The 24,190-nt window shown below is 51.6% G+C and overlaps 9 protein-coding genes across 9 annotated transcripts; 4 read left to right on the top strand and 5 right to left on the bottom strand.

The window, feature by feature from the left end:
• Positions 1-261: 261 nt before the first annotated feature.
• J4E82_001749 (uncharacterized protein) lies at positions 262-1,148 on the top strand (the record flags this gene model as incomplete). The annotated part of the gene is made up of 2 exons (XM_051728057.1): positions 262-678; positions 732-1,148. 2 exons carry the CDS (start codon positions 262-264, stop codon positions 1,146-1,148), a joined length of 834 nt encoding a protein of 277 aa, XP_051592412.1.
• A 704-nt stretch (positions 1,149-1,852) lies between these two features.
• J4E82_001748 (uncharacterized protein) lies at positions 1,853-3,196 on the top strand (the record flags this gene model as incomplete). Its single annotated transcript, XM_051728056.1, has 1 exon — positions 1,853-3,196. The coding sequence occupies one exon, from the start codon at positions 1,853-1,855 to the stop codon at positions 3,194-3,196; it is 1,344 nt and encodes a 447-aa protein (XP_051592411.1).
• A 1,689-nt stretch (positions 3,197-4,885) lies between these two features.
• J4E82_001747 (uncharacterized protein) lies at positions 4,886-7,494 on the bottom strand (the record flags this gene model as incomplete). Its single annotated transcript, XM_051728055.1, has 6 exons — positions 4,886-5,206; positions 5,261-6,669; positions 6,720-6,856; positions 6,908-7,028; positions 7,091-7,154; positions 7,486-7,494. The coding sequence occupies 6 exons, from the start codon at positions 7,492-7,494 to the stop codon at positions 4,886-4,888; spliced, it is 2,061 nt and encodes a 686-aa protein (XP_051592410.1).
• Positions 7,495-8,234: 740 nt separating this feature from the next.
• On the bottom strand, positions 8,235-13,139 carry J4E82_001746 (uncharacterized protein; the record flags this gene model as incomplete). Its single annotated transcript, XM_051728054.1, has 4 exons — positions 8,235-10,017; positions 10,718-10,913; positions 10,968-12,988; positions 13,132-13,139. The coding sequence occupies 4 exons, from the start codon at positions 13,137-13,139 to the stop codon at positions 8,235-8,237; spliced, it is 4,008 nt and encodes a 1,335-aa protein (XP_051592409.1).
• A 228-nt stretch (positions 13,140-13,367) lies between these two features.
• Positions 13,368-14,959, top strand: J4E82_001745 (uncharacterized protein; the record flags this gene model as incomplete). Its single annotated transcript, XM_051728053.1, has 2 exons — positions 13,368-14,369; positions 14,423-14,959. The coding sequence occupies 2 exons, from the start codon at positions 13,368-13,370 to the stop codon at positions 14,957-14,959; spliced, it is 1,539 nt and encodes a 512-aa protein (XP_051592408.1).
• A 209-nt stretch (positions 14,960-15,168) lies between these two features.
• On the bottom strand, positions 15,169-17,760 carry J4E82_001744 (uncharacterized protein; the record flags this gene model as incomplete). Its single annotated transcript, XM_051728052.1, has 4 exons — positions 15,169-16,385; positions 16,445-16,609; positions 16,658-17,332; positions 17,373-17,760. The coding sequence occupies 4 exons, from the start codon at positions 17,758-17,760 to the stop codon at positions 15,169-15,171; spliced, it is 2,445 nt and encodes an 814-aa protein (XP_051592407.1).
• A 515-nt stretch (positions 17,761-18,275) lies between these two features.
• Positions 18,276-19,278, bottom strand: J4E82_001743 (uncharacterized protein; the record flags this gene model as incomplete). The annotated part of the gene is made up of 2 exons (XM_051728051.1): positions 18,276-18,673; positions 18,957-19,278. 2 exons carry the CDS (start codon positions 19,276-19,278, stop codon positions 18,276-18,278), a joined length of 720 nt encoding a protein of 239 aa, XP_051592406.1.
• A 1,050-nt stretch (positions 19,279-20,328) lies between these two features.
• On the top strand, positions 20,329-21,585 carry J4E82_001742 (uncharacterized protein; the record flags this gene model as incomplete). Its single annotated transcript, XM_051728050.1, has 2 exons — positions 20,329-20,334; positions 20,473-21,585. The coding sequence occupies 2 exons, from the start codon at positions 20,329-20,331 to the stop codon at positions 21,583-21,585; spliced, it is 1,119 nt and encodes a 372-aa protein (XP_051592405.1).
• Positions 21,586-21,898: 313 nt separating this feature from the next.
• J4E82_001741 (uncharacterized protein) lies at positions 21,899-23,778 on the bottom strand (the record flags this gene model as incomplete). Its single annotated transcript, XM_051728049.1, has 3 exons — positions 21,899-23,089; positions 23,138-23,233; positions 23,290-23,778. The coding sequence occupies 3 exons, from the start codon at positions 23,776-23,778 to the stop codon at positions 21,899-21,901; spliced, it is 1,776 nt and encodes a 591-aa protein (XP_051592404.1).
• Positions 23,779-24,190: the final 412 nt, after the last annotated feature.

Raw genomic sequence — 24,190 nt, 5'->3', positions numbered from 1 at the left:
TTCGAGGCCGGCATGCGACGAATTACCTTTACGGAGGTGCGGTTGGCCTGTAGCTGGAACTCCGTCTGGTGTTGGTGTCGCATCGAGATGCTACTCCAAGTGTATTACGCCTACTAAACTAGGGTTCGTCTCCGATGCTGCCCGAGGAAGACTAATCTAGATCGCACATGTGTAGACCTGTCGCATAGATCGCCAGGGACTTGTTGATATACCAGTCGACCTTGCGTCCACGTTCGCCGATCTCCCACAATTCACACCAACATGACCGCGACATTTAATACCACTCCACTATCACACACATCTCCCCCACCAGCCTCGCTGAAGAGAAAACGAGCAGATTCAGATACACAACCACTTACCCCGCCGCTAGCCGCAAACGATCCAGAAGGATCGCGTCTCCTTTCGCGCGCTGTCAACGTGCTCTCGACCGCTGCTACCGCCCTGTCGCAAGTAACCTTCTTGTACGAGTCAGACCATGTGGCGCGCGATGGTCTTCTACGCGCTGTCGAGGTTTTAACAAAGGTTAACCAGACCGGCGGCAAGCTCATAATATGCGGAGTTGGAAAGAGTGGCTTAGTGGGGCGCAAGATGGTTGCGACCATGAAGAGCCTGGGTATAGCGAGCTCCTTTATGCATGCTGCTGAGGCACTACATGGGGATCTCGGTGACATTAGGAAGGTGAGTCGTCATTTTAATGCCTATGCAACAAGGAATATACTGACGGAGAACAGAATGATGCAATCATGTTCATATCCTACTCTGGCAAGACAGCGGAGCTCATGGCCCTCCTCGAGCACATACCTTCCCACACGCCTATCCTCGCCATCACATCACATACGAAACCCTCAGAATGTCCTCTCCTCGACGATCGACCAAATTCCATACTGCTGCCCGCGCCCATACACGAGCTAGAGGAGGTCTCCTTTGGCGTCTGCGCGCCAACAACGAGTACAACTGTTACAATTGCAGTGGGCGATATGCTGGCATTGACTGTTGCAGAGGCACTGCATCAAGACGAGACAAAGACTGTGTTCAGGACGAATCACCCTGGCGGTGCGATTGGAGCAAAGTCACGAAGGATAGAAAGGCAGGAGGAAGATACCCCGGCGAAGGAATGCGATGGGCTGGTCACGCCGCCAGCAACCTGATTACGAATAGGAGGATATCAGGTAAGAATCTTGATACATGTATAGATTACATACATGCACGAGGAACGGGGAGCATATTTCTTAGTGTGCACAGAGGGCAGTTTCCTCACGTTCTTCACTCGACACTCGGCTTTACTCAAACATACCTTGTGATGCTTCACGTCACGTTACAGGCAAAACGAAGGTGATGTCGCTACCCTGTGAAGGGTAATACGATAACGGGCTCCCTGACGCGAGCTTCATTTCCCACTTCAAGTATCTTCATCGTTATTCACATGGAACTTTGAATCCCGTAGGATTACCGCCAAGGAAGCCCTAACAGGGATCGGCCTAATCGTCAACCTTGTGCAGTTCGTCGACTTTGGCAGAGAGCTTATCAGGTCTGCGAAAGAGATACAAGCCTTGGATAGCGGTGAGAACAAGAGTTTGGACGAAACCATTGTTCACCATACTCGCTCGACAGCTTCAAGAGCTTTCATCTAGATTGAAACTAGCCGTGGGCGGCGAGTTCAGCGAAGCCTTTGTTGCTTTTCACGTTATCGTCGCTGGGTGAACTGTCAAAGAGGGTGAGCGTTTGTGCGCCAAAGACGAGTAGTGAACAAAGACTCCACCGTGAATAGGAAGTGAGCGAGCATTAAAACGCTACCCAACACAGACTCATCGCAGGCCTTCTAGTACCTTGTGTCGTCTCCCCTCGTATCGCCATGGCAGATAACCTACAGTCAACGCAGAGGTCGCCGCCCCAAGAGAGGAATGGTTTCCTACGCGTCACTCCAGCACTCGACAGACCACAATCGTCTGGCTCGCAGGTCCCGATGAAAACTATAAAACGACCGTTTGGGGACGGCGAAACAACCGGCGAGCCCCTCATCAAACGCTCTCGCACAGATCAGAACGGCGACAGAAATCATCCCCAGGAACGAAAGCCGAGGACCCTAGACGCAGCAATGTTGAATGATAAACTCGGCCCGGCCGACCAGAAAACTTTAGAAGAAGTCAAGGCACGGATAGCATCAGCAACGCCATCAAAGCCTTCTGGTGAGTACATTACGCATCGCTCTTCACGTCACACAGAGTCGGTAAAGCCCGTGGTCACCACAAAACCTACTGTACCAAAGTCGTTGAGAGACGCACCTCCGCTTCCTCCAGATACCGAGCCTGATCGTGATTCTCCCGAGGATTCAGGATACGACAGACGTGATCACATGCGTACCGGACCGTGCTCTGTCGCAGGAGGCTTCATGGATGATAGGCGTTCATCTTTCTCCCCTTTGATTGAACATCAAGAACGCATTGACAGGCTTGATCCGGGACGAAACAAACCCATGCCGGAGTCTCGGAATCGACGTCGTTCCGCGTCGTCTGACGAGAGGCTCCCTGGAAAGAGGATGCGTGGTCAGGAGCGGCATGAGCAAGGCCATCACAGGGCGAGATTCCGTGAACGCGCGATGCGACATCATGATCGCACGAATAGTTGCCATATACGTTCGAGGAGCCGAAGTAGATCACTATCGCGAGAACAAAACGATGATCGGTATAGGGGAGATTATGCATCTAAACCAGAGCGACATTCACCACGGCGGCGGGATGAAATTCTTCCCGATCTCGAGGAGGATAACCACCACGCCGCCCCACGATACCATCCGTCAAGGACTCAGCTACCACGCGGTTCAACGCCACCGCTACGGCTTCAGGGAAGACAAAGCCGTGCGATTTCGCCCCGGGAGCAGATGAGAGAGCGGCTAGCTGGATCACGAAGCAGAGAGACGTCGCAAACTCCAGAGCAAGACCACACCCACGTTGAGCCTTGGTCACAGTTTGAGTCAGCAGATCCACCGCCCGATCCTCATGAAAGCCTGGGTGTCAATCCGGGCGAGTATACTGAAGAACAAGAACTATCACTTTTCGGAATTTTGATCTCCATTTATACGAACAGAGAGAAGATTGCAGAGCTTACTCTCAATCAAAAGAGGCTGCAGTATGAGCTTGATAATAGGAGGACTGCACTGAGAAAGCGGCGGAGCAGAGAGCAACGAGATGATCTTTAGATCTCCTCGCGTGCAGTTGTAGATCAAGCTTGGGGTGTGTGTACAAGTTTGGAGCATTCAAGATGAAATTCAATCTTATTCTTTATATTACATCCTGGACGCGTGAATTATACAGGGCAGGTCGCAATTTTACATCGGCGCATCGGCGCAGCGCTTTCCACCATGGACCATTCGAAGCCGGGCAGTGCTTTGTTCAGCAAGCACATCTGTCCGCCTTGTATGAATGCGCAATGAAGATCTCGATGGATTTCCAAGAAGCGAGTGAGAGATGATATAGAAGGTAAAGCTGGCGATCCGCCGAATGTACTGAAGCTTTTACCTTTTTCATTCAGGGTCATCGTGACTCGCTCTAACGCCCATCGCTTCCCAACAAAATTACCCAATGTCGACTAGATGTAGATTGACTCACTTGACAGACTTCGCGTCATCTCGTGTTGTAACGGAATAATCTTTCTTCTTTAAGAAATCATCTTCCCTCACTCACTTCTCCGATGGCATCATGCATTCACGATATGGGTTTCTTCACACTACGGATGTATACATTCACAGTACTTTTTCACCTTCAAGACACAGCTACTCACGAGATAGTTCATCAACGCCATGGTCTCACTTGCACTGTCTTGCTACAACATGCATCATGCGAGCGACTACAAAAGATTTCTCAGTATTGCTCTTTGGTTGGAAGTCATCACATAGCTCACATACTACAACGGTATTCACAACATCAACGACTTTGAAAACCCAACAACTCAGCGACATGAATCCCTTCGGCAATCTATTCGGCTTCGGCTTTCGCTCTGACCGATCATCTTCCCGCCGTTATACACACGGCGGTCACGATAACTATGGTAGATCCAGCTCTAGCCGGCTCAATGAACCCTTCAATATGCCTTATGGCGATTACAGGACAACTTCACGCCGTGAAGAATCTGACAACTCAACTCTGCGTCGTGCTGCTTCCCAGCGCGAGCCATATGACAACCGGTATAATTACCGTGACGTGAGCCCGATCCGCGCCTCTGAGCGTCCTCGCGCTTTCACTCATAAGCATGCCTACGATGACCATCGTTCAGTAAGTCCTCTGGGTACGTCTCGGTTCGAACAGCCGTCGATGGCGACACGTCAATTCAGCGCGTCAAACATGGGCGGTACATTGTCTGATCGTAGCCCATCTTGTGCGACGAACTCTCGCGACACCTCGCGGTCGACCTCGTTTAGACTCGACCGTGGCTACGATGGCTATAGCTGCCCAGAGACCTCCAGTGGAGGGTTCTTTCGCAGCAGCGCAGCCCACGGTGGGGATGCTTCTCGCCGTAGGGGATACGATGAAAGGTACGGTTCGACACTTGGTCGCGAGCACCGTCCCGACGTTGGTTCGAACTTTCGACATGGTGGATTCAACTGGGATCTCTTTTGAGCTTTTCTAAGTTTAGTATTCCTCGTTCATCGTCTTTCTCCTACGATGTTCTCTTGTTATCCTTTCTTTGTCAACAAATAGGATGAGAACTTGTATGAGTTACATATACTGCGATATAATGCCATTTGTATTACCCAATACCATGTTATGAATCTGTCACGATCTAAAATACACGTGCGCTTACTTCTTGAACATGTCCATAAACATGCGAAGCTGTCTACTTTAATATATACACCCGAATCATCCGAAACGTACGAAGTCGACCCTAAATTTTACTGTGTAAAGCTCTTTATCATCTTCCTTCCCCGAATGTCATCTGCGCTCACGGCCTCCGACGTCGCCGCATCCTCGTCTTTGTATTTTTCGCCCTCATTGTCATCCGTGATAAGATCGTGAGGCAGATTAATGGCCCGATCGAGGGCATATGGCAGACCCCTGTGCCTACCACGCAGCATCATAGCGCAGATTACCACTTTGCCGAAGGTATTGAAGTGTCCAGACAGCGAGGTGAGGTTGGATGGGTGACCAAGCGAAAGACCGACGTTGCCGTACGCGGAGACTACTTCGAAGAAGATTGCGAAGACGGAGAAGGCCTGTTGATAAGTTAGCATACGAATCCCGGTGAACATGATTTTGGTCGAACTTACCCAATCTTCCCGACTCATGATCCGATCACTCTCCGCAATACAGATACAGAACACACCCAAGAAGATGTACCATAGATCGAAACTCAACTGATTCCGTAGATGACTGATCAAGTATGTTTTGCTTCCCTTCTGTTCATCCAAATTCTCATCTGCACCGTAGATGCCCACAGATTTCTCCTCGTAGCTCTCACTCATACGGATAGAGATCGCGATCGGGTAGATGGAAATATACATCATGACAAGGAGACTGAACTGCACAGCTGGGTTGACAGCCGCAAGGTTGAACGTCGACGTACCGGTGTGGCGGGACGATGCAGACTGGAAGATGGCAGCGAGGATGCGGGGCCCGACAGGTAAGACGTTTACTTCTGGGTTGTCTAGATCGAGGACAACGATGAGCAGAGTGTCGATGAAGTTCAGGGCGAAGAGGATGGAGGCTAGGATCCAGGTTGCAGTGGCAGGGAAAAGCAGTGTGTAGCATCTTCGCGGATGGTCGAGTAGGAAGCGTGTCGATTCTTCAAGCGAGGAGCTCGCAGGGGCAAGCTTGTAGATGGTCCAGATGAGGAGGCGCAGGAAGACGGGATAGAAAGTATTACCGGCGAATGCGAGGAACGACATCACTAGCATCGGCCAGGTTGCGTCGCGGAAAGTTATCATACTGTCCGGCGTAAGTGTCAGGCCGAGATTGTCGACCATGGTTTGCGCTGAGTAGAACGCCCACCATGTCTTGTCTTGACCCTGTGAGGCAAGGTAGTCTTGGTACTTTGCTGGTGCCATATGAATCCATGGGAGCAGGCAAATGACTCCGAACGTGTGTAGTCCGACAAAGTATCCGACCGTGACCTTGAGCAAGACGCGCAAGGCACGGTACTCAACACCACCTAGCTCTTCTCGAGTCATGGAAGCCAGATCGATGGTGGGTTCTCTCCGTGGCTTGTCTTCGCTACGACGGTGCGTGCTTGCGGTACTTCCGAGCACGAATATGGATGACACAGCGCGATCTACGGACTTTGCCTTGCTCATGGTTCGAGTGTTCATGCTTCTGGTCTCTGACAGGTTGCGACGTCGTGTATAGCTTGATTCTGCGACGGGCTTGATACGGTCTTCATCTTCGTCTTCATCATCGGACATCGAAGTAATGGGTTGACCATTTTCGCGTTCTCGCGGGCCAGGAATGTACAAAGTGCCTTTTTCTTTGGCAGTGTGTCGAGGGTCGGGTGCAAACGTGATGCGGGGAGCAGAAGGCTCATCGTTCGAATTCTCTACAGTGGAAACAGGCACAGGCTTCTTCTCCGAGACTGTCTCGCCAGTGAGACCTGCTTCAAGCTCTCGTGTATCGGAAGTATTGGTAGTCTTTTGGACCTGACTGATAGACAGTCGGGAGCTCCTGGGCCTAGTGTGTGCCGCTGCTGTTGAGCTGTTAGCTTCGGACGTAAAGACAGGACGAAGCTTGACATACCGACACCCTTCAGCTTCTGACTAAACCAACGTAGTCGCACAACGACGACAATGACGTTAACAAATCCCAGGTTTGTAACGATGGGTGTGATGTAAACGAAGATTTGCTGGTACGTTTTGAGAGCCTTGACATCAACACTAGTTCACTGTCAGCACGAAGCCAGTCTAGCACATGCCAGCGAAACTTACGGATTCAACCCAGATTCGGTTGACGCGCTGACACCAAAGTAGTACGCATCGATAGCGGAAAGGTTGCCATAGGGATAGATGATGATCAAAGCTAAAATGCCGAAACTGAGAATGTAGGCATCTTCATGCCGTTAGCGATGCCACCCCTCTTGAACCAGGCAAGCACCCGTATGCAGAACTTACAATGCAGCGTAATGAAGTTTATTGGTGGCTTCCACATGCTGGTCTCTTCTCGTTTCGAAATGAACTTTCAGAAATGAAGTTGAGGGATTTCCGTATACGTGCAGTGCAGCAACGAGACGCAAGGGCGAATAAGCGAACAAACGGTATGACAAAAGAGCAGCAAAAAGAACTCAAAACACAGAGCTCGTTTACCAAAGGATTGGAAAATGTCTCGGGAGGGGTAGAAGCTCTAGGTAGGAAGGCAATGCAATGTAATGCGGTCTGGTCACAAAGGATAATGTTTGTATGAGGCATTTATCACCCTCACGATCAGCGGGCTGCTCAGCCACTGCTGGGCAAGTCATGATGGGCCTGCCTTTGCCTATTGCGGCGGATATACCGCCTGTGAAAGTAACGTAGGTCATGTTTTACTTGCTTTGCCGGTGTTTGCCAAGCGGGGGATAATTCGCGCATTGTGACGATGTCGTGGTTCCGGAGTGCGAGTGTTCCTACAAGCCTTCTGGCTGCAGACTAGCGTGCGACCCTCCCGCTGTACGAAGGCTTGTGATTGGCCAGCAGGCTCATCTGTATGCAGGTGCGCGCTTCCTTGCCCTGTGGGGGTATTTATTTCACATGGTTAACTCGTGGCTTCGCTTGTGGTGTCGTGGATATCGTTGTACGTAAGTTACGTCGATGTTCAGGTTTTTCAATATGCGAGATGACTGTTCATCGACAGCTCCCATTGTACGGTGTAGTATTAACGGTACTTCAAATGACCGCAAAAGGCCCATGATGTGTTAGTGCATCCAATTCAGCCGTAGCCATCTCATCCAGCCGAGTCCAAGAACGTAAGACTTTACGTTAAGAAAACCCATCTACCCCTTCAGATTATTCGCGCAAGTCTCGCTAGGATTCTACAGACGCTTGATTCGACTTCCTTCCTTTTGCGACCGTACTTTGTACGTGATGTTAAGCATAGACATGCGATGCACGTGTACATCATTAGAAACGTCAATATAATTACTATGTCCTTATAGGCATTATCCCCCAAGCACCAGAGACTCAGAATGTCATTGTACGGGGTTGTTCTAAACCAATGCCTCAAATATTCCCATCGATATCACCGAAAGACAAAGCACGCCCTTTTTATCCTTCCGCATTTCTATTAAATTATAGCCCAAGTTCCCACAGCACCAGCAAGAATCGCAACAACAGCACCCAAAGCCAGATGGATCGGCTGAATCTTGGTTGCAACAGCAGTCTGGACGACGGGTCCAGCAACCGTCTCAGCGATAGGAGTAGCCATAGTTTCGACGATCGATACAGGCTGGTGCTTCTTCTGCGCCTGCGCCTTCTTGCCGCCTTTTGTGCCACGCTTCTTCTTCTTGGCTGCTGGAGCAGTACCCTCGCTATTGTCTTTGTTTTCATCCTCCTTTTTATCAGGTGAATCTGGTGTTGACGCATCGGCGGATTGCTCAGACATGAGGACGTCGTATATGTTTGACAATGTCGCCGCCTGCTTGTTTTCCTTACGCTTTTCGTTGCGCCTCTGGTTGTTCGTCTTGCCGGGTGTAGGAGGTTGTGCAGTTTCAGTAGAAGGCAGTGGTACAGGAGGAGCGACAGGGAAGATATGTATGGGAGCCTTCTCGGATGACTCTACTGTTGGCTCAGATGGTGCCGCGGGTGGAGAGTCAGCAGACTGCTCTGAGATCGGACTTTCGATAGGCAATAGCGACCCTTCAGTATCCTCAACATTGATGAGCCTGAACTGATCAGCATTGGTTTGTTCCTCGATGTGTTCTTCTATCTCTGTCGGTGCGACCGACGTCGAGGGCTCGACAATGGCCCCATCATTCTCCTGAACAACGGGAAGCGGTCCAGAGACCTCGAGCGTAGACTCCACCTTGCCTTCAGTGGACTCTACCTTGGCTGGCGAAACTGGCAGCGGAACATCTTCAGCCTGCTTCGAACTGATGGAAGCATCGGACGTCGATGGCTCAGTCTTTTCAATCTCAGTCGCAGCAGACTGGGCAGCGTCGGTCTTGGCCTTGTTAACCTTCCTTCCGCCCTCCTTGCCACGCTTCCCCTTCTTCTTGGTCTTCTCACCAACGTCAGCATTCTCATTCGCCAGATGTACGTTCTCTTCCCCGTCAACTTGGTGTGAGAATGTTTGAATAGCGAGAGACTCCCCATGTACAGATGGTGCGCTCTGTATACTCATCTTCGCAGCAGGAGTATCCTCCTCGACTGCATCGGTCAACAGCTCCTCTTGTTCGACAAGCTCCTTTTCCTCGGTTGCGAGAACTTCATACCTATTCGACTTCAACGAAGCAGAAGATGCAGAAGAAACGGGAGAAACGGGCGACTTCGACCTAGTGGGGATGGATCCGGCGGTAGCTATAGACGTGCCTTGCGACTTCGGGTCGACAGGAGCGACTTTGGAGAAAGCGAAAGGCGGGCCCCATAATCCATCCCACTCTTTCCTCAACTGCGATATGGGAATAGCGGTATCGTTCTCGGATCCTGTCGCGGTCATGGTGGCTGTTGGAGTTTCGGCGACTTTATTGTTATTGAGGACGGTAGCAACAGAAGCAGATTTGGACTGTCCTCCAGTGGCGATGTTGGTCTCAGAACGTGTCTCAGTCTTCTTTAAGGTCTGCTTGACTGGCGCGACACGCGAACCTTTAGTATCTTCCGTCTCAGGATCATCGAACATACCAGGCCACACACCGTTCACTCGATCTTTCTCCATCAAAATCGCGACAATGTCCCTCAGTTCTGCACCATCAGGAACGCCATGAATCTTAGCCAGAATCTTAAGTTCATTCACCGTTTTACTACTGTAATGTTCAAGACTGACTGCCTCTGAGTAAGGTGTTCTAGCCGCGGTGTTAATGTTCGCGGGAAGCGACATTATGGCTGAGGATTGTGCGGGTACGGGATTCGTGCTAGTTTTGATTCGAAAAACTTCTAGTCCGAGATGGCTGGTTGCAGTGTGGGTGGATTTTGAGGTGAGTCGGTAAATTCAGGAGAGGAGAGCGCTTGTAAGGATTTCTAGGATTATAATAGTGAGAGTGTGGGGTTGCGTTGGTATGTAGCGGAGGGGTGCGCGCGCCGATCTAGGAGTGAATGTGCTTTGATAATGGTCTTGTGATTGAAGAATTGGCTGAGTTATTGTGTAATAGGGTGTGTTCTATGGAAGCGAGTTACCAGTCCCATGATTGATACCTCTTGGTGGACGGTCGAGCTTTCGCGTAGAAGGCATTCACGCATGATTACAGGTCAGCCGCCACGACAATGGAAAAGTAAAACGAGGTTTTCACCTAGCTCGGTAATACGGTTCTGAATGACGCTGCTGATAGCTTGAGTGATTACCAAGACCAAATGTAACAGAATATGCGGAGAGAGTATCGGAACTTGGGCGGGTGGAGACGACCTACATGGTCTGAGGCTGCGCCTACGCAGACACATGTCCAACAAAATGATTTGCGTTGAGATTACAAGTGAAAATATATGAGGGGTATCTTAAGGACTATACAACGGGAAAGACTGCTTCAGCAGGAACTCGGTCTGCGCCACAATGAAAGGTAGGCATTCATCATAAGACGCAAGGATGAACCACTCAATCGAGAGGGAAACCAAACTTACGGCATCACCGGAATCTTTGTAACCCAGTCCTCCACTACCCAGCCGTTATCTTGATATAACTTCTGCAAGTTTGATCGAAATTGCGCTGCTTTCATAACAATCTCTACGACACTCCTTTCGCGCAAACATCCACCCAGCGGACGAGACGGATTAGGCTTGCAATACGTTGTGAAGATCTTCTCGAAAACTTGCGGACCTATATGACGGTTAGTATAGAAACGCGAGACTCGACAGAGAAGATGAAACGTACCAGCATAACGCTTCAAGCCGTCGAGTAAAGCGGTCTCTTCTTGTTCAGTCCATTGTTGGCTGTCGTCCAATGTCGAAGCTTGACGATGTGGAGGAGCAGACCGAGATGTAAAGACCGGTAGCCGCTCGAAAACGACACCGTTGGCGTCTTTTTCTTCCAAGTCTTCGAGCCTTGTGATGGCCAACTTCAGTCTTCTATGCGGATCAGTTTCACAGAGCATGCGCTTGATATGCAGATCCTGCCAACGTTTCCACCGCTGCGTTTGTGCCTCGAGAGACATGGTCTTGCGGTCTTCCTCCTCTTTCTGCTCTTTCATCTTGCGATCGAGTTCTGCTTGCTGCTTGCGATGTTGTTCCGTAGCTTCAAGCCTACTCAAACATCTGCGATATGTCTTGTCTACGTGTCGAAGATGTGCAATGAGACTGATATCCACGTCCTTGATAATTCTATCACCCTTGAAGTGCTTGGGAACAAAGACATTCCAGTCCGCAATCGTGTCCTTAAATGCCAATATCTGGCGTATCAAGGGCGACAGTATCCGCAAAGCGTCTAGTGAGTCGGTCACTGCACCGTCGTTGTCGTCCAGCCAAATATATAGTGCTTCGAGGTATAGTATGACAGCACGGAAGACATGGCCATACGCGTCACCTTTGAAGGCGCGCTGGTCTTTCTCTTTGACACGAGCGTTGATCTTCCTGAGAATTTCTTGTAATTCATTAACATCTTCAGCAACTTGCTCCGTCGGTATATCGCTATCCTGAAGGTGGGTGCGGTGTATGTTGCATTTACGGATGATCGAAGTAGCGATCTTAGTTTCACACTCTCCTGGCCGTGGCTTAAGGTTGAGGAACTCGAAGATGGTTTCAATACTTCCAGGCTGTCCTGTAGGACGTACTGTCTTGTGACCGTCGTCCGAAATGCTTTCAGATCTCTCTGCATCCGGCTCACGCTCGGACTCGTAATCGGACTGGGCACTTCCAGACGCGCTTTCGATCTCTATGACATTGGCTATTTCTGAAGCTTTCTTGGATGGTTTTGCGTAGATCTGGGGTCCTCGCTTCCTGGCCGGTAACGGCTGACTGGTCACTGTAGTATCATTGGTAAGTTTTCTTCGAGATTTTAGTTTTGGTGCTGCACGTTTTGGACGTGAGCCTTTCTCTTGTACAGGATCGTCGGCGATTTCTTGCGTTCCTTGTTCGTGGTTACTGTAATCCACCTTCTCTGTGGTGCTCTGCTCTTGCGATCTCCGCCGGACCGGAATTCGGACCCGTGGATGAGCCTTCCTTGATGAGACTGATTCCGCAGTCGCTTGCCTCTGTTCTCTCTGACATTTCGCAGGTCTATCATCACCGTGTTCCGACTCTGATTTGCGTTTCGATATTGCTCGTGTGTTGGCAAGATGCTCTAGCGCATCAGACGGTCTTTCGCCCACACTGGGTGGTTGCTCATGACGAGTGTTATCGACGGCTACGGTATCGCTTTGCGACGGAACGAGTCGAGGCGGTGAGGAACGTAGGTCAGTCTCTGCTGATACCAGGTCTCCAGGCAAAGCCAAATTCTCCACCAGCTCTTCGGGATCCACCTGCAATCCGCCTTCGGTCTGCACCGGAAGCTCCGACGAAGCTACAGGAGCATCACTCGACACGTCCACTGCTTTCGCCTTGCCTTTATTCTTTTTCTTCTTAAGGATCTTCAAGGGCTTGTGGTTGACCTTCTCTGGTAATGCATATCTGCCCTTCTCAGGGCTCAGCTCAATCTCGTACGGGTCACCTCTAACCGCTAGATTCTGTTTTGAGCTCTCATCCCTCTTCAGGCTGACCCGCTTGAGTTTTCCCTGGCCTTGTTTCCCCTTCCACTCTGGAAAGCTAGGAGGGTTTATGCGCGCTGCGTTGAGGAGGTTTGCGCCGAGGACCGCGGACGGTGCGGGCAAGTCTGGGAGTGGGGAATGGGATTCGGTGAGGAGCTGCTGGGTTGCGGCGTCGTCGTCTGAGGAAGGCGAGGGGGGTTTGCGAGCTAGTGTACTAGTGTTAGTTCAGGACGCGTCGGACGGAAGCTTCAGCTATGTTTATAATAGGTAGCGGCCATGGAGAACTTGGTGCAAACACCTGGCAGCTCTACTACACCACGAGCTCGAAGCTGCGATGACGTACCTCCCTGTTTCGACGGCGTCATCTTGAAGCGCGCCATCAGTGAGCGTTAAGAACGCTATTGCATCTGTGTTGATGAGCCTCGGCGATGTCGGCGATGTGGGGGAGTGAAGTCATCCCCACGCTCAAAAGCAAGAGGAGGCTGGAGCGCCGGGCGCGAAAGTGGGCCTCAGACACGCTATCACATGAGATCGTCCCTGCGCCTGCCCACTATCGATAACCCACAAACTATCACCACACCCCCCATTCCGCCATGTCATCGAATCCTTCTAAAGCACCCGTACTAGAGCTACTCCGCAAAGATGCATCGCACAGTTTCGAAATTCCCGCGAAACGTATTCACGATGGCGACGATGTCACTTTCTTCCTGGCAAGCAGAGCCTATGCCGATATCATGACTTTTATCTTCCAGCTCAACACAGCTATGATACCCCGAAAGATCAAAGAATCTCAAGAGCAAGGAGGCAACACAGGTTCATTCAAAGAATGGAAATTGAACGATCCAGACGTTCCTCATCCCCCCGTTGTTGCAAACCTCGCCAAGCTTCTCGACACCCTGGCCTCCATCATCGACGAGGCACCGCCAGACCCAGGTCCGCGTCGCTTCGGAAACGTCAGCTTTAGAACCTGGTATGATATTGTTCGAGAAAGGGTGCCTGCACTACTAGATCAGTATCTACCCGAACAAGTACTCGCCTTCAAATCCGCGTCTGATGTCTCTGCCAAACATGAACTAGAAGCCTATCTCATGGGCAGTTTTGGTAGCTCTCAACGTCTCGACTACGGTACAGGCCATGAACTCAGTTTCCTTGCTTTTCTAGGCTGTCTCTGGAAACTGGGCGCTTTTCCTCATTCGGAAGATGGCGAGCAGGAGCGCGGTATCGTTCTTGGAGTAGTGGAACCATATCTTGCTCTGATACGACGGCTTATCTTGACGTACACACTTGAACCCGCTGGCTCCCACGGTGTATGGGGGCTAGACGATCATTCGTTCGTTCCGTATATCTTCGGCAGCGCGCAACTCTCTCCCGCTATCGTTACGCCTGCAGATGTCGCGGCAGAAGGCTCGTTACCGACTGCTCCTAACCCAGGCGACGTGGCCAAAGCCACCGCTGTAGCCCGAGAGCGAACGCGGAATATGTATTTCAGTGCCATCGGCTTCATCTACGATGTAAAGAAAGGACCATTTTGGGAACACAGCAATATCCTGTATGACGTCTCTGGTGTTAAGGCAGGATGGGCCAAAATCAACAAAGTAATTCACACTGCTTTCCCTACCAGAATGCATCAAACTGACAATAGTTTTAGGGGATGATCAAGATGTACAACGCAGAAGTTCTTTCCAAATTCCCTGTAGTCCAGCACTTCCCGTTCGGCTCGCTTTTCTCCTTCTCAGCGGATCCGAATGCGAAAACCATTCAGGCAAGTGTTCATACTGCCAGTCAACCTAAGTCGAGTACACCGTCTACCACAGCACCTACTGCTCGACCGGGCCCACAGTCTGCGTTACGGGATCCGATGGCTGACCCTATGGGTGGAGCAGCTAGGGGAGGTGGAGTTGGTACTGCTGCGCCGTGGGCGGGTGCTGGGGCTAGAACGGCGGGTGCTGGAATGCCTCCAATGACGGCCGCGCCGTGGGCTACTGCTGGTGCTAGTGCTAGAGGTACAGGTAGTACAGATGTACCCAATGGTCCGAATCAGCCTACAAAAGCGCCTTGGGCGAGTAGAACGCCTGCTCCGCCACCGACAGTAGGTGGCACTACAGCACCATGGGCAAGAGGGAATGCAGGGGATACGCAGAATGCCCAACCAAGTACGAGGGCACCTTGGGCGGATAAGAGATAAGATAGGGCAAGATCAAAAAACAAGACATTAGACACATGTAGCATGTTTTCGTGTACGACATGTACGATATGAGACTCGAATTTGTCTATTATAAGAAGCTTGGTAAGGTCATGACCACAAACTACAGAGTCATGCACTACGCACCCCACGGTGTCGCAAGCTTCCACCAAGATATCGTTCTTGGGTTGTCTATCCTCCTTTTCACACAATCAAGCAACATTTTCCATCAATCCTGCCCCCACCGTTCGTCCCCTCTCTCTAAGCACGACCCTCATTCCCTCCTCCACCGGTAACTCCTTTTCCAGTTGCACCACCACCCTTGCTACCTCACCTGGCTTCACAATTCTCGGCTTCTTCTTCACAACCTCTCCTGTAAACTTATTAAGCTTAGCGCTCAGCGTTCGAATTCCTGCAGGTGAGTTGAGTGTGCTCCTAAAGACTTCCACCGGCATAGGCAGTACGTGTTCGAAAGCGAGGAGCTTGGACGTAAATGCTTTGACAAGTTTGACAGGATCTTTGGGGGAACAGACAATGTCTCCCTGACGAAGGTGAACGGGGTCGATGTCCGTGAGGTGGAGGGTAGGGATTTGACCGCAGACAGCCCAGTCCACGGGTGCGTCTTGCACTTCGATAGATTTTATAGTTGCGGTTTCATTGGCAGGGAGAGCGAGGATAACATCGCCCACTTGTAAGGTTCCGGCATCGATACGGCCTGATATGCTTAGCGGTGAACGGATATCACCTCGGAAGACGTCAGCAACAGAGAGCCGAAGTGGTTTCGTGAGGTTTCGGGTTGGTAGATCGATTCGTTCTAGAGCTTCTAGCAGAGTCTCGCCAGTGTACCAATGTGCGGCCGAGTTTTCGATCTTCTTGACGACGTTTTCTCCGGTCAGACCAGCTAGGGGTATGAATGTTATCCGCTTTTCGAGGAAGCTTGCTTCGGTGAGGAAGGTGGTCATGAGTTTCGAGATCTCGTCGAAGCGTGATTTCGACCATCCGACTGTATCCATCTTATTCACGGCCACAACAATATGTTGCATACCCATGCTTCGTGCAATTAGAATGTGTTCCTTCGTTTGACCCTTGAGACCAGATTCGAAGCTGTTGGTGCTTGCGTCGATGACAAGGACGGGGAAGTCGGCTTGTGATGCACCCGAAATCATTCTTGGTATGAAGTCCTTATGACCAGGCGCATCCAGTATTGTGAACACGCTCCTGTCTGTCTCGAAGTAGTTTGTCGCAATGTCGACGGTAACACCACGACTCCGCTCTTCGCTCGTTTCGTCCATGACCCACGCGAGCGCGAATGATGATTTGCCAATAGTTTCTGCTTCTTTTCGTAATTTGTCTATCGATCGCTGATCGACAACATGAAGATCGTAAAGCAATCGCCCCATGAGCGTACTCTTACCGTGGTCGACATGTCCTGGAGGAGTTAGTACTCTAATGACGAAGGACGAGTAGGGGTTGCAAGAGTCTACTCACCGAGCACTACAAAATTAGCCATCCGCTTCGAAGCGCTCTTTTCGAACTCGTCTACAACGTTCAAGTTCTTGCTCTTGACTCTTGGCTCATCGGCCACGGTAAGCTTCTCGACCGACTCGGCTAAGTCACCGTTGATCTGCTTTTTCTTCTTCTTTGGTGTAGTTCCTGTATGTCTTAGAGAGGTTCAAATGAATTTGCCAAGAATCTAGTGACGTCCGCCGCCTGCGCCCTTTGCCTGTGCTGCCCGCACAATATCGTCCGGGCTTGGTCCAGCAAAGGCTCCTGTGCCATCATAGGATTTGTACGCAGCAAAGGGTATCGGCACCTCTTGTAGCGGTGCTTGTGTGTGCTTTGACGTTTCGTCGGGCCCACAAAGGGTGGAGGCGAACATAGAGGCTGTAGCGCGTTGAGCAGGCGATTCGACAACGACGGCAGGCTGAGGAGCTTGGGGTTCTTCTATTTCGGGTTCTTTGGGTGCTTCTGGTGCTGGCGATGGCGAACGTCTGCGGACAGGATATCTGGAAAGTCGAGCTGGGCGCTCAGACTCGCCACTATCGCCGCCAGGATTGCCACTCCCTTGGTTCTTCACCGAGAGCTTATCGAGCATGGCGATGGCCGAGTCGGCGTCATTGTTTGCCTTGGACGCAGCAGCTTCCGCATCTTCGCGCTCCTTCCTCCGCTTAGCCGCAAGGGCGGCTAGTTTCGAAGAGCCTCCAAGCAAGCCGCCTTTGTAGTGGGGGGCATCGACGGTGATGACGCCTAATCGTTCGGGTGGCACGTTGCCCCAGGGCACATCCCAGAAGAAGTCTGTGACAGCAGCGTTGGTAGGCATCGAGATTGGGGCAACGGTAGAGGATGGGCAACAGGACGACAGGGCAGCAGACTCGTCTACATAGCTAGAATGGGGTGCGAGTGTGAGTGTGCTTACCTGTGGTTGCGGGCGCGTTCTGGTCTGCTACACTTGCAGCTTGGTCGAAGCGCGACACTGGTTTTGCCTTTTCCTGCTTGGGCGCCTCCTGCTTCGGCTCTGCGACCCCGAGCTTGTTCTTCAGATAGCTCACGCTCTTTCCGATGTCGTAGTAGTAGTGCCATAACGCTTCTTGTATTTGCTCATCGCTCGTGAAGTCGCTCATGTCTCCTAGCGCCTCGCGGACTTTGACGGTGCCCACACGCATCTGCTCTTTGTCGTCCTCCGTCATGCCATCTCCTCCCGCATCGACGTCCCCGGCGTCGTCTTCGAAGTAGTCATCGTCGTCGTAAATATCGTCGTCATCGTAATCGACGTTGCGCGTGCGCGAGAAGCCGCCTGCAGGCATTGTGGGTATTTCTTGATTCGTCGGTGCGTGTGGGTTACGGGCAGGTTGACTTGTGTCGAGTGCACCCTCTGGTATCGAATTGGTGCGCAGGCGTGTAGAGTTGTTGGGGCCAAATAGCTCGCGGTTTCTCTACCTAGTGTGAATTATCGCGTCCCTTCATTGACGTCGTTGGTGGGGCGACTTTCCTTGACGTGTAGCGCGGCTGCTATTGCCCCGCGCTAGTTGGGAGCTTTCAGCAATACAATGACGATGATTCGTCTAAGTCACTTAGGCAGACGATCAAGGTAGAAATCATGAAATTGTTCGATTCAAAGTCAAGCTCGCCTACAGCTCGACACACCTATTGAAAGATACAGCAGTGGGGTATAGTATTAGTGGAAAATCACAATGCTGAAAACGAGGCCTGACACCCGCGCCCTTCGCCTGTCGGTATTCAAAATGTTTTTTGTTCGCGGGCCTCTCAGCCCACTATTTTATGTCACGCCTGTAGTCTCCTGAACTCAATGGGGACGTCTCTATTTCTCTGCCTTCTCTTCAGCGGCGGCCGGGGCAGCAGGAGCTGCGGTAGGTTCAGCACTAGGCGCAGGAGCGGCAGCAGTGGTGGGAGCCGCTGGAGTAGGTGCGGGAGCAACAGGCTCCTCAGCCTGAGCGGCGGGAGCAGGCGCCGCAGCTGGTGCAGCTGGTGCAGCGGGCTTGTCCTCGCCGAAGTTGGGCTCATCAAACATAGGTCCGCTTGTAGCGCTCATACCAGCAGCGGGCTGGCTGCTAGGAATGGCGGGAAGATCCAAAGGGGCAGCTGGTGCAGGTGTATCCGTCGCCTTGGCCTCAGTGTCCTTTGGTGCCTCGGTGGCTGTGGGCTGAGCCTCAGCAGCGGTCGGGGGAGCGGGTGCAACGGCGCCAACGGGTTCGGGTGCTGGAAGAGGATGTATTAGTCTAGGGTATCTTGAGTGACAAAGGAAATTCGTAAGAGTTCGAGCGGGAAGGAAATGTAGTATCTGGCCATAAGGTCGTAAACGAGCTGGTGGAAGTGCGATAAGCTTGACCAGCCATATCGTTGCAGGTGTTTTCCCACGCCTAAATGGGATCGTTCCACTGACTGCGGTCCAAGCCGACTTTCTGTCGTCGCCTGGATCCATGCCAGGCATCGTCTCCACGATACGGTAGCGGACTAGAATGTGAAGGAGATGATAACCTACTCGACGTGGCCTGCTTGACTTCGGCCAATGCAGCGGCTTCATCCTTCTTCGCCTCACCCTGAGCAGGATCCGAGGCTGGAACCGCTGCGGGTTCAGCAGGCGCCGGGACTGGCGCAGACGCAGACGCTGGGGCAGCAGGTGTCGTCTCAGTCTTCGCGGGCTCGAGGACGGGTGCGGGAGCGGGTGCAGCTGGCGTAGTCTCGCTAGGCTTGGTTTGCGCAGGCGTAGTAGAGGCCTCAGAAGTGGCCGTGGGCTTTGGCTCTTCCTTCTTGGACTTCTTGCCCTTGAAGAGACCCTTGAAGGCCTTCTTCATCTGATCCATCGCGTCAAGTGCTGTGGGAGTAATGTGTCAGATAACGATTCTGTAGGTGCTAGTGATCGCACGGAGCAGTCTCGAGGATGATGGCTTGTGGGCAGGTAGACGTTTGTGCACACATGGGGCACGTAGATAGGCAACCACAATAAGGAAGTTTGCGCATCCGATCGAAAAGCGCGACTAGTCCCAAGATGGACGCCATTCCCACGGTGAAGGTGAAGGTGAATGGGGGTTGCACTTACGAACTCCCGGCATGCTGATGACGAGTTCTAGCTGGCTGCTAGATAAGCGCTTAAGGGTTGGGTATTAGCACGAGGGAGCGGAAAAGGATAAAGGTGACAGCGATGCAGTCAATGAGTAGCTAAAGCCGGCGGGTGCCTAGGTAGCGCAAGGAGCGTGATGATGATAGCAAAGAGCGCGAAGGATGTCAAGTTGACGAAGCTCTGTTGTTCTGGCCGGGATCCTGAGACGCTAAGCCAATCGTCTCCACCTCCACATTCATGCACGCCGTTATGCACCATGCAACCAAAAATAGCCGCCTACTGCACCGCTATCTGCATGCAATTAGTGGCCGTTGTGTTTCATCTTCTATCGAGTACATGACAGGTATGCAAGACACCATGGCGTTGGTTATCAGGTACAGCCCGCCTGGCTTGTTGCCAGCGAGGCCTCCCAACACTGCAGAAATTAATCCCTCTTTCAGGCTAGCGCTTATCCCCCTGCATTGGGACAACTTATGAAGATCACATTTAACTGATGTTTGTCTCCACCACGTGAATTATACCACCTTGCACTCAACATGGATGTCGGAAACGCGACGACTGTAAACGGGCAGCTTTCTGCACCGTTCGCAGCACTGCAGCACAGTCTTATCGCGCAATGCATCGTGGCCATCGCGGTAGTTTGCATCTGTACTCGGATTCTTTCCGGGCATACCTTCAGATCCATCAAATACGGAAAGGGTCGTAATGTCTTACCTCCAACACTTCCGTATTGGATACCTGGACTGAAACACGCCTTGTCTTTTGCTTATGATTCGCATGGCTTCCTAGCCAGATGCTTGTAAGTATCGTCCTCACATCACCATTGAAGCTGTCCATTGACGACCACCACGCGATCGTCGCAACATGGCGAAACTAACATTGCAACAGGAACCAATATGGCGATGGTTCGCCTTTCTATCTAGATGCCGCAGGTCAGAAATTACTTGTCGTCTTAGATCCAGAGCACGTCAGAGGCGTGCTCAATTCCTCATCCGAATGTGATCCAAACCCGTTCATCCACGACAAGATCATGGGCGCTTTGATGGGAAGCCCACAAGAAGCCATCGACCATTACAAGTCCGAGAATGGTAATACAGATTACATTCAAACAACACACATCCGACAGCATACCACTGGATCGAACCTTGGCTTACTTGCCAAACGGCTTTTCGATGTCATGAAACGGACCGTCACCGAAAGCTTGTCTTCAATCCCAGAAGGTGAATGGAAGGACATTCCTGATCTCTACGACTTCATCGAATATCACGCATCCTACGGCATTGCCGAAACCCTTCTCGGCACATCCATCATGTATCCAGGAATCATATCCGATCTCTGGATCCACATTGAAGCCACGGATCAATTCTTCATGGGCCTTCCCCGCTTCCTTATCCCCAAAGCCTACGCCGCGCGTGATCGCCTGCTCAACGCCATTAGAGCTTGGACCAAGGAATCCGAAGTGTTACGCAAGCAAAACGCTGTAAACACTACCTGGGACCCCATCGCAGGTTCTGGTCTTCTCCAAGAGAGAGAGGAACTATATAGCAAGATGGCTGGCCACGGTGTGGATGGCCGCTCCGCACAAACCCTCGGCCTCCTCTACGGCGGAACCAGTCTTACCGTGCCAGTAACATTCTGGTACTTTTTCGAAACACTACGCGATCCCTCTCTACACCGTCGCGTGCTCGATGAAATCAGGAATGGTGTCAATGAAGAGACGCAAGGCTACAGTTTTATGCAATTGAGCGCGCGGCCTTTGTTGCAGTCTCTTCATGCGGAGACGACACGAATGTATAGTTCCAACCTCGCTGTAAGAGAAGTCACAGCCCCGACATATGTGCTTGACGAGAAATACACTATACCAAAAGGCACCGAGGTTTATCTCTCTCATAAGTACAATGGGCAGTTCACCCCAGGGTGGAAGGCTGCAAGGCCTCAGGCTACTGCGAAACCCCTGGATACTTTCTGGGCTGAACGGTACTTGGTCAGCGGCAGCGGGAACGACGACAAAAGGGGAAAGTTCAGCGATGCAGGTTTGAGTGGTAATTAGACTTCTTTCGGGGGCGGAGAACATAAATGTCCTGGAAGGCATTTTGCCCGCAATATCGGTATCGTAACGTTGGCAATCTTCATGGGCGAATTCGAGATTGAGGTAGTTGATATGGAAGGGGCACGAGCTTTGGATCCGGGGAACAAAAAGAAGGCTTTTGGGACAATGAGGCCTAAGCAGAAAATTGCGGCGAGGATTAGGAAGAGGGTATAGGTATTGTCTGATAAGTGGAGAGTGTGGATATGTCTGAGCGATATTCATTTATCTCGCTGTCTGGTATACTCTATCGACTGACAAAAGCTTGGTATATTATCTACTTTTCAAGTCTCGCAGCCTTGCTCTCATCTCTCCACCACTCACATTGCTTCCTCCTAATCCCATCCCCTTCAACCCTAGTGTTACCGAAAGGCTCCATCCTCAACTGCAACCCGGGCTTACCCTCACCTTCATCCGCATAGAGCGGCCAGTATGGCACACCTGTCCTGTTGCCGGCATTTGGATCACCTAACGCAACAAAGTCGGAAAAGTAAGCATTCAACAACTCCTTGCCGACTTCGGGGTACTGAACACCGCCAGCACCGGCTGGCTCAGCCCAAGTGTACTTTGTGTCGGCGGTATGAGGTATTCCCTTCCAAGTGGGGAACGTGTTGTTTGTAGCGAAGACCATCTTATGCACCGGTACGTCGGCAGCGGACATACGGAGAGCAGTTTCTTGGCCGGCGCAAACGTACATGTAGTCTGTTAGGGCGGCCGAGAGACGGTTGTATTGAGTGGAGTTGGAGCTGTGGACGTATGGCCCACTGTCCAATCCTGTGGGGTCGGGGTATAGCTCCTCAAGATCAGAGAGGTCTTCGGGTGTGAGACCGGGGATCAGGTTCTTCATGAAGGCAAGGAATTCATCATTGGTCTCAATGTCGCCGGGTGAATAGTACTTTGCTTCATCAGGGACGTTGGTCGTGATGGTGGGGATGCGGTAGAATTGGCCGTTGACTCCGGAAGTTGAGCCGGCTTGTTCGAGAAGGGGGCCACCACGGGTGGGCTGGAATGGCCATGTGATGGCATATTCAGAAGCGCGCCATATCAGAGCGCTAGCGTTCTGAATGGCAGCAGCGGGGACAGAACGCAAACAGCTGAGGATTTTGGTATCGGTGCTGTTGGCCACAGCGCTGCAACCTGTAAGACCTAGGTATCGCGAGAACTGCTCTTGGTACAGTGGGTAAGATGCGTTGGGGAACGCTCGAGCGGTCACACTGCCGGATTGGAGAAGAGCTTGGGAAAAGAGTGGTGCGGCGCCCTCAGTGGTGTTGTAGTTGTGGAACAGGTGGATGCCAACTGAGTGCGCACCAGCGGAACGACCTCCAATGGTGACGCGAGAAGCGTCGCCTCCAAAAGCGGAGATGTACTTTTGAACGAATTTGAACAAGGTCTCCTGATCTCGAAGACCCAGGTTGAGAAGTCCTTCGCGCTCAAAGACTGGAGAGGGGAGGAAACCCCAAGAGTTTACCTGTATAACGTTAGGCTTGATTGTACAGAAAAACATGACCATACTTACTCTGTAGTTGAAGTTGACAACGATCAACGGCTCCTTTGAATTAGCCACGAAACTTGGGCCATCGAAACTCCTAGCACTACCAGCAACGAAACCACCCTTTTAAAGTCAAGTCAGCAACCGCAGCACATACCCAATTCTTCTCAAAAACTCACACCATGTATCCAGATCAGCACAGGCAACTTCTCGTGCGCGCCAACACCCTGCGGTCGGAAGACGTTCATGCTCAAACACGCCTCATCCATCTCGTACGTAATATCCAATGGATCCTGGTAACACGAGTATCCATAGCTCGTTGCATTCTTAACACCATCGAAAGGCTCTGGCGCCCCAACAGGCGCGAACCTCCCTTCTCCAACGGGCTGAGAAGCATAATCGATTCCGAGCCATGCGTCTACAGTGCGTGGTAGAGGTTTCTTGGTCAAAGTCTGCGAGACTGTCGTGCCGAGGAAAGTGCCATAGCCGGGAAGCGTGACTTCGGATGTGTTGTATGAAGCTGAGACGCCAGACAGGCTGGTGAGCAATGTGACTGTGGTAAGAAGGCGCTGAGCCATGTTGTGTTGGCCCATGATGGCGTCAATGTGGGAAAGTAAGGTTGACACAACACGTTCGCACAACAACGAAGCTACGTCGAGCGAAGCCATCATGGAAGTGTATATAACGCCATTTGATGCCTGCGCATAGTTCCGAGATCGGTCATACAACCTTGTAACTGCCCTGTATTCGTATTGATGTTGACTCCACTACCGTCTCCACTACCCCACAGTCTGGTAGTAGTCAGGTCTTGGTACCTGCTTCATGCGGCGGTGAACGAGTAACGCGGAGATACGCGTTATGCCGACTCGTTATCTTTGCATCGGGAATTTACCGGTACTTCTTTAGGAGCCGATCGCTATCATCGGATCGCATCCGACGCGACGGATGTTGATAAGTGTGGAGATGGGAAGATGCAGGTTGAGCGAGCGAGTGAGCGGAGGTTGCCCGAACCGGGAAAAGACACCCCGAAGCCGAGCACCCTAAGCATGATGGAATGGCAACAACAATACATAGGTACAG

Source organism: Alternaria postmessia (assembly GCF_024291825.1).
Source record: "Alternaria postmessia strain BMP 2775 chromosome Unknown scaffold_6, whole genome shotgun sequence".
Lineage (NCBI taxonomy): Eukaryota > Fungi > Ascomycota > Dothideomycetes > Pleosporales > Pleosporaceae > Alternaria > Alternaria postmessia.
The sequence above is the reverse complement of the archived record's forward strand: the minus strand, read 5'-3'. Positions and strand labels throughout refer to the sequence as shown.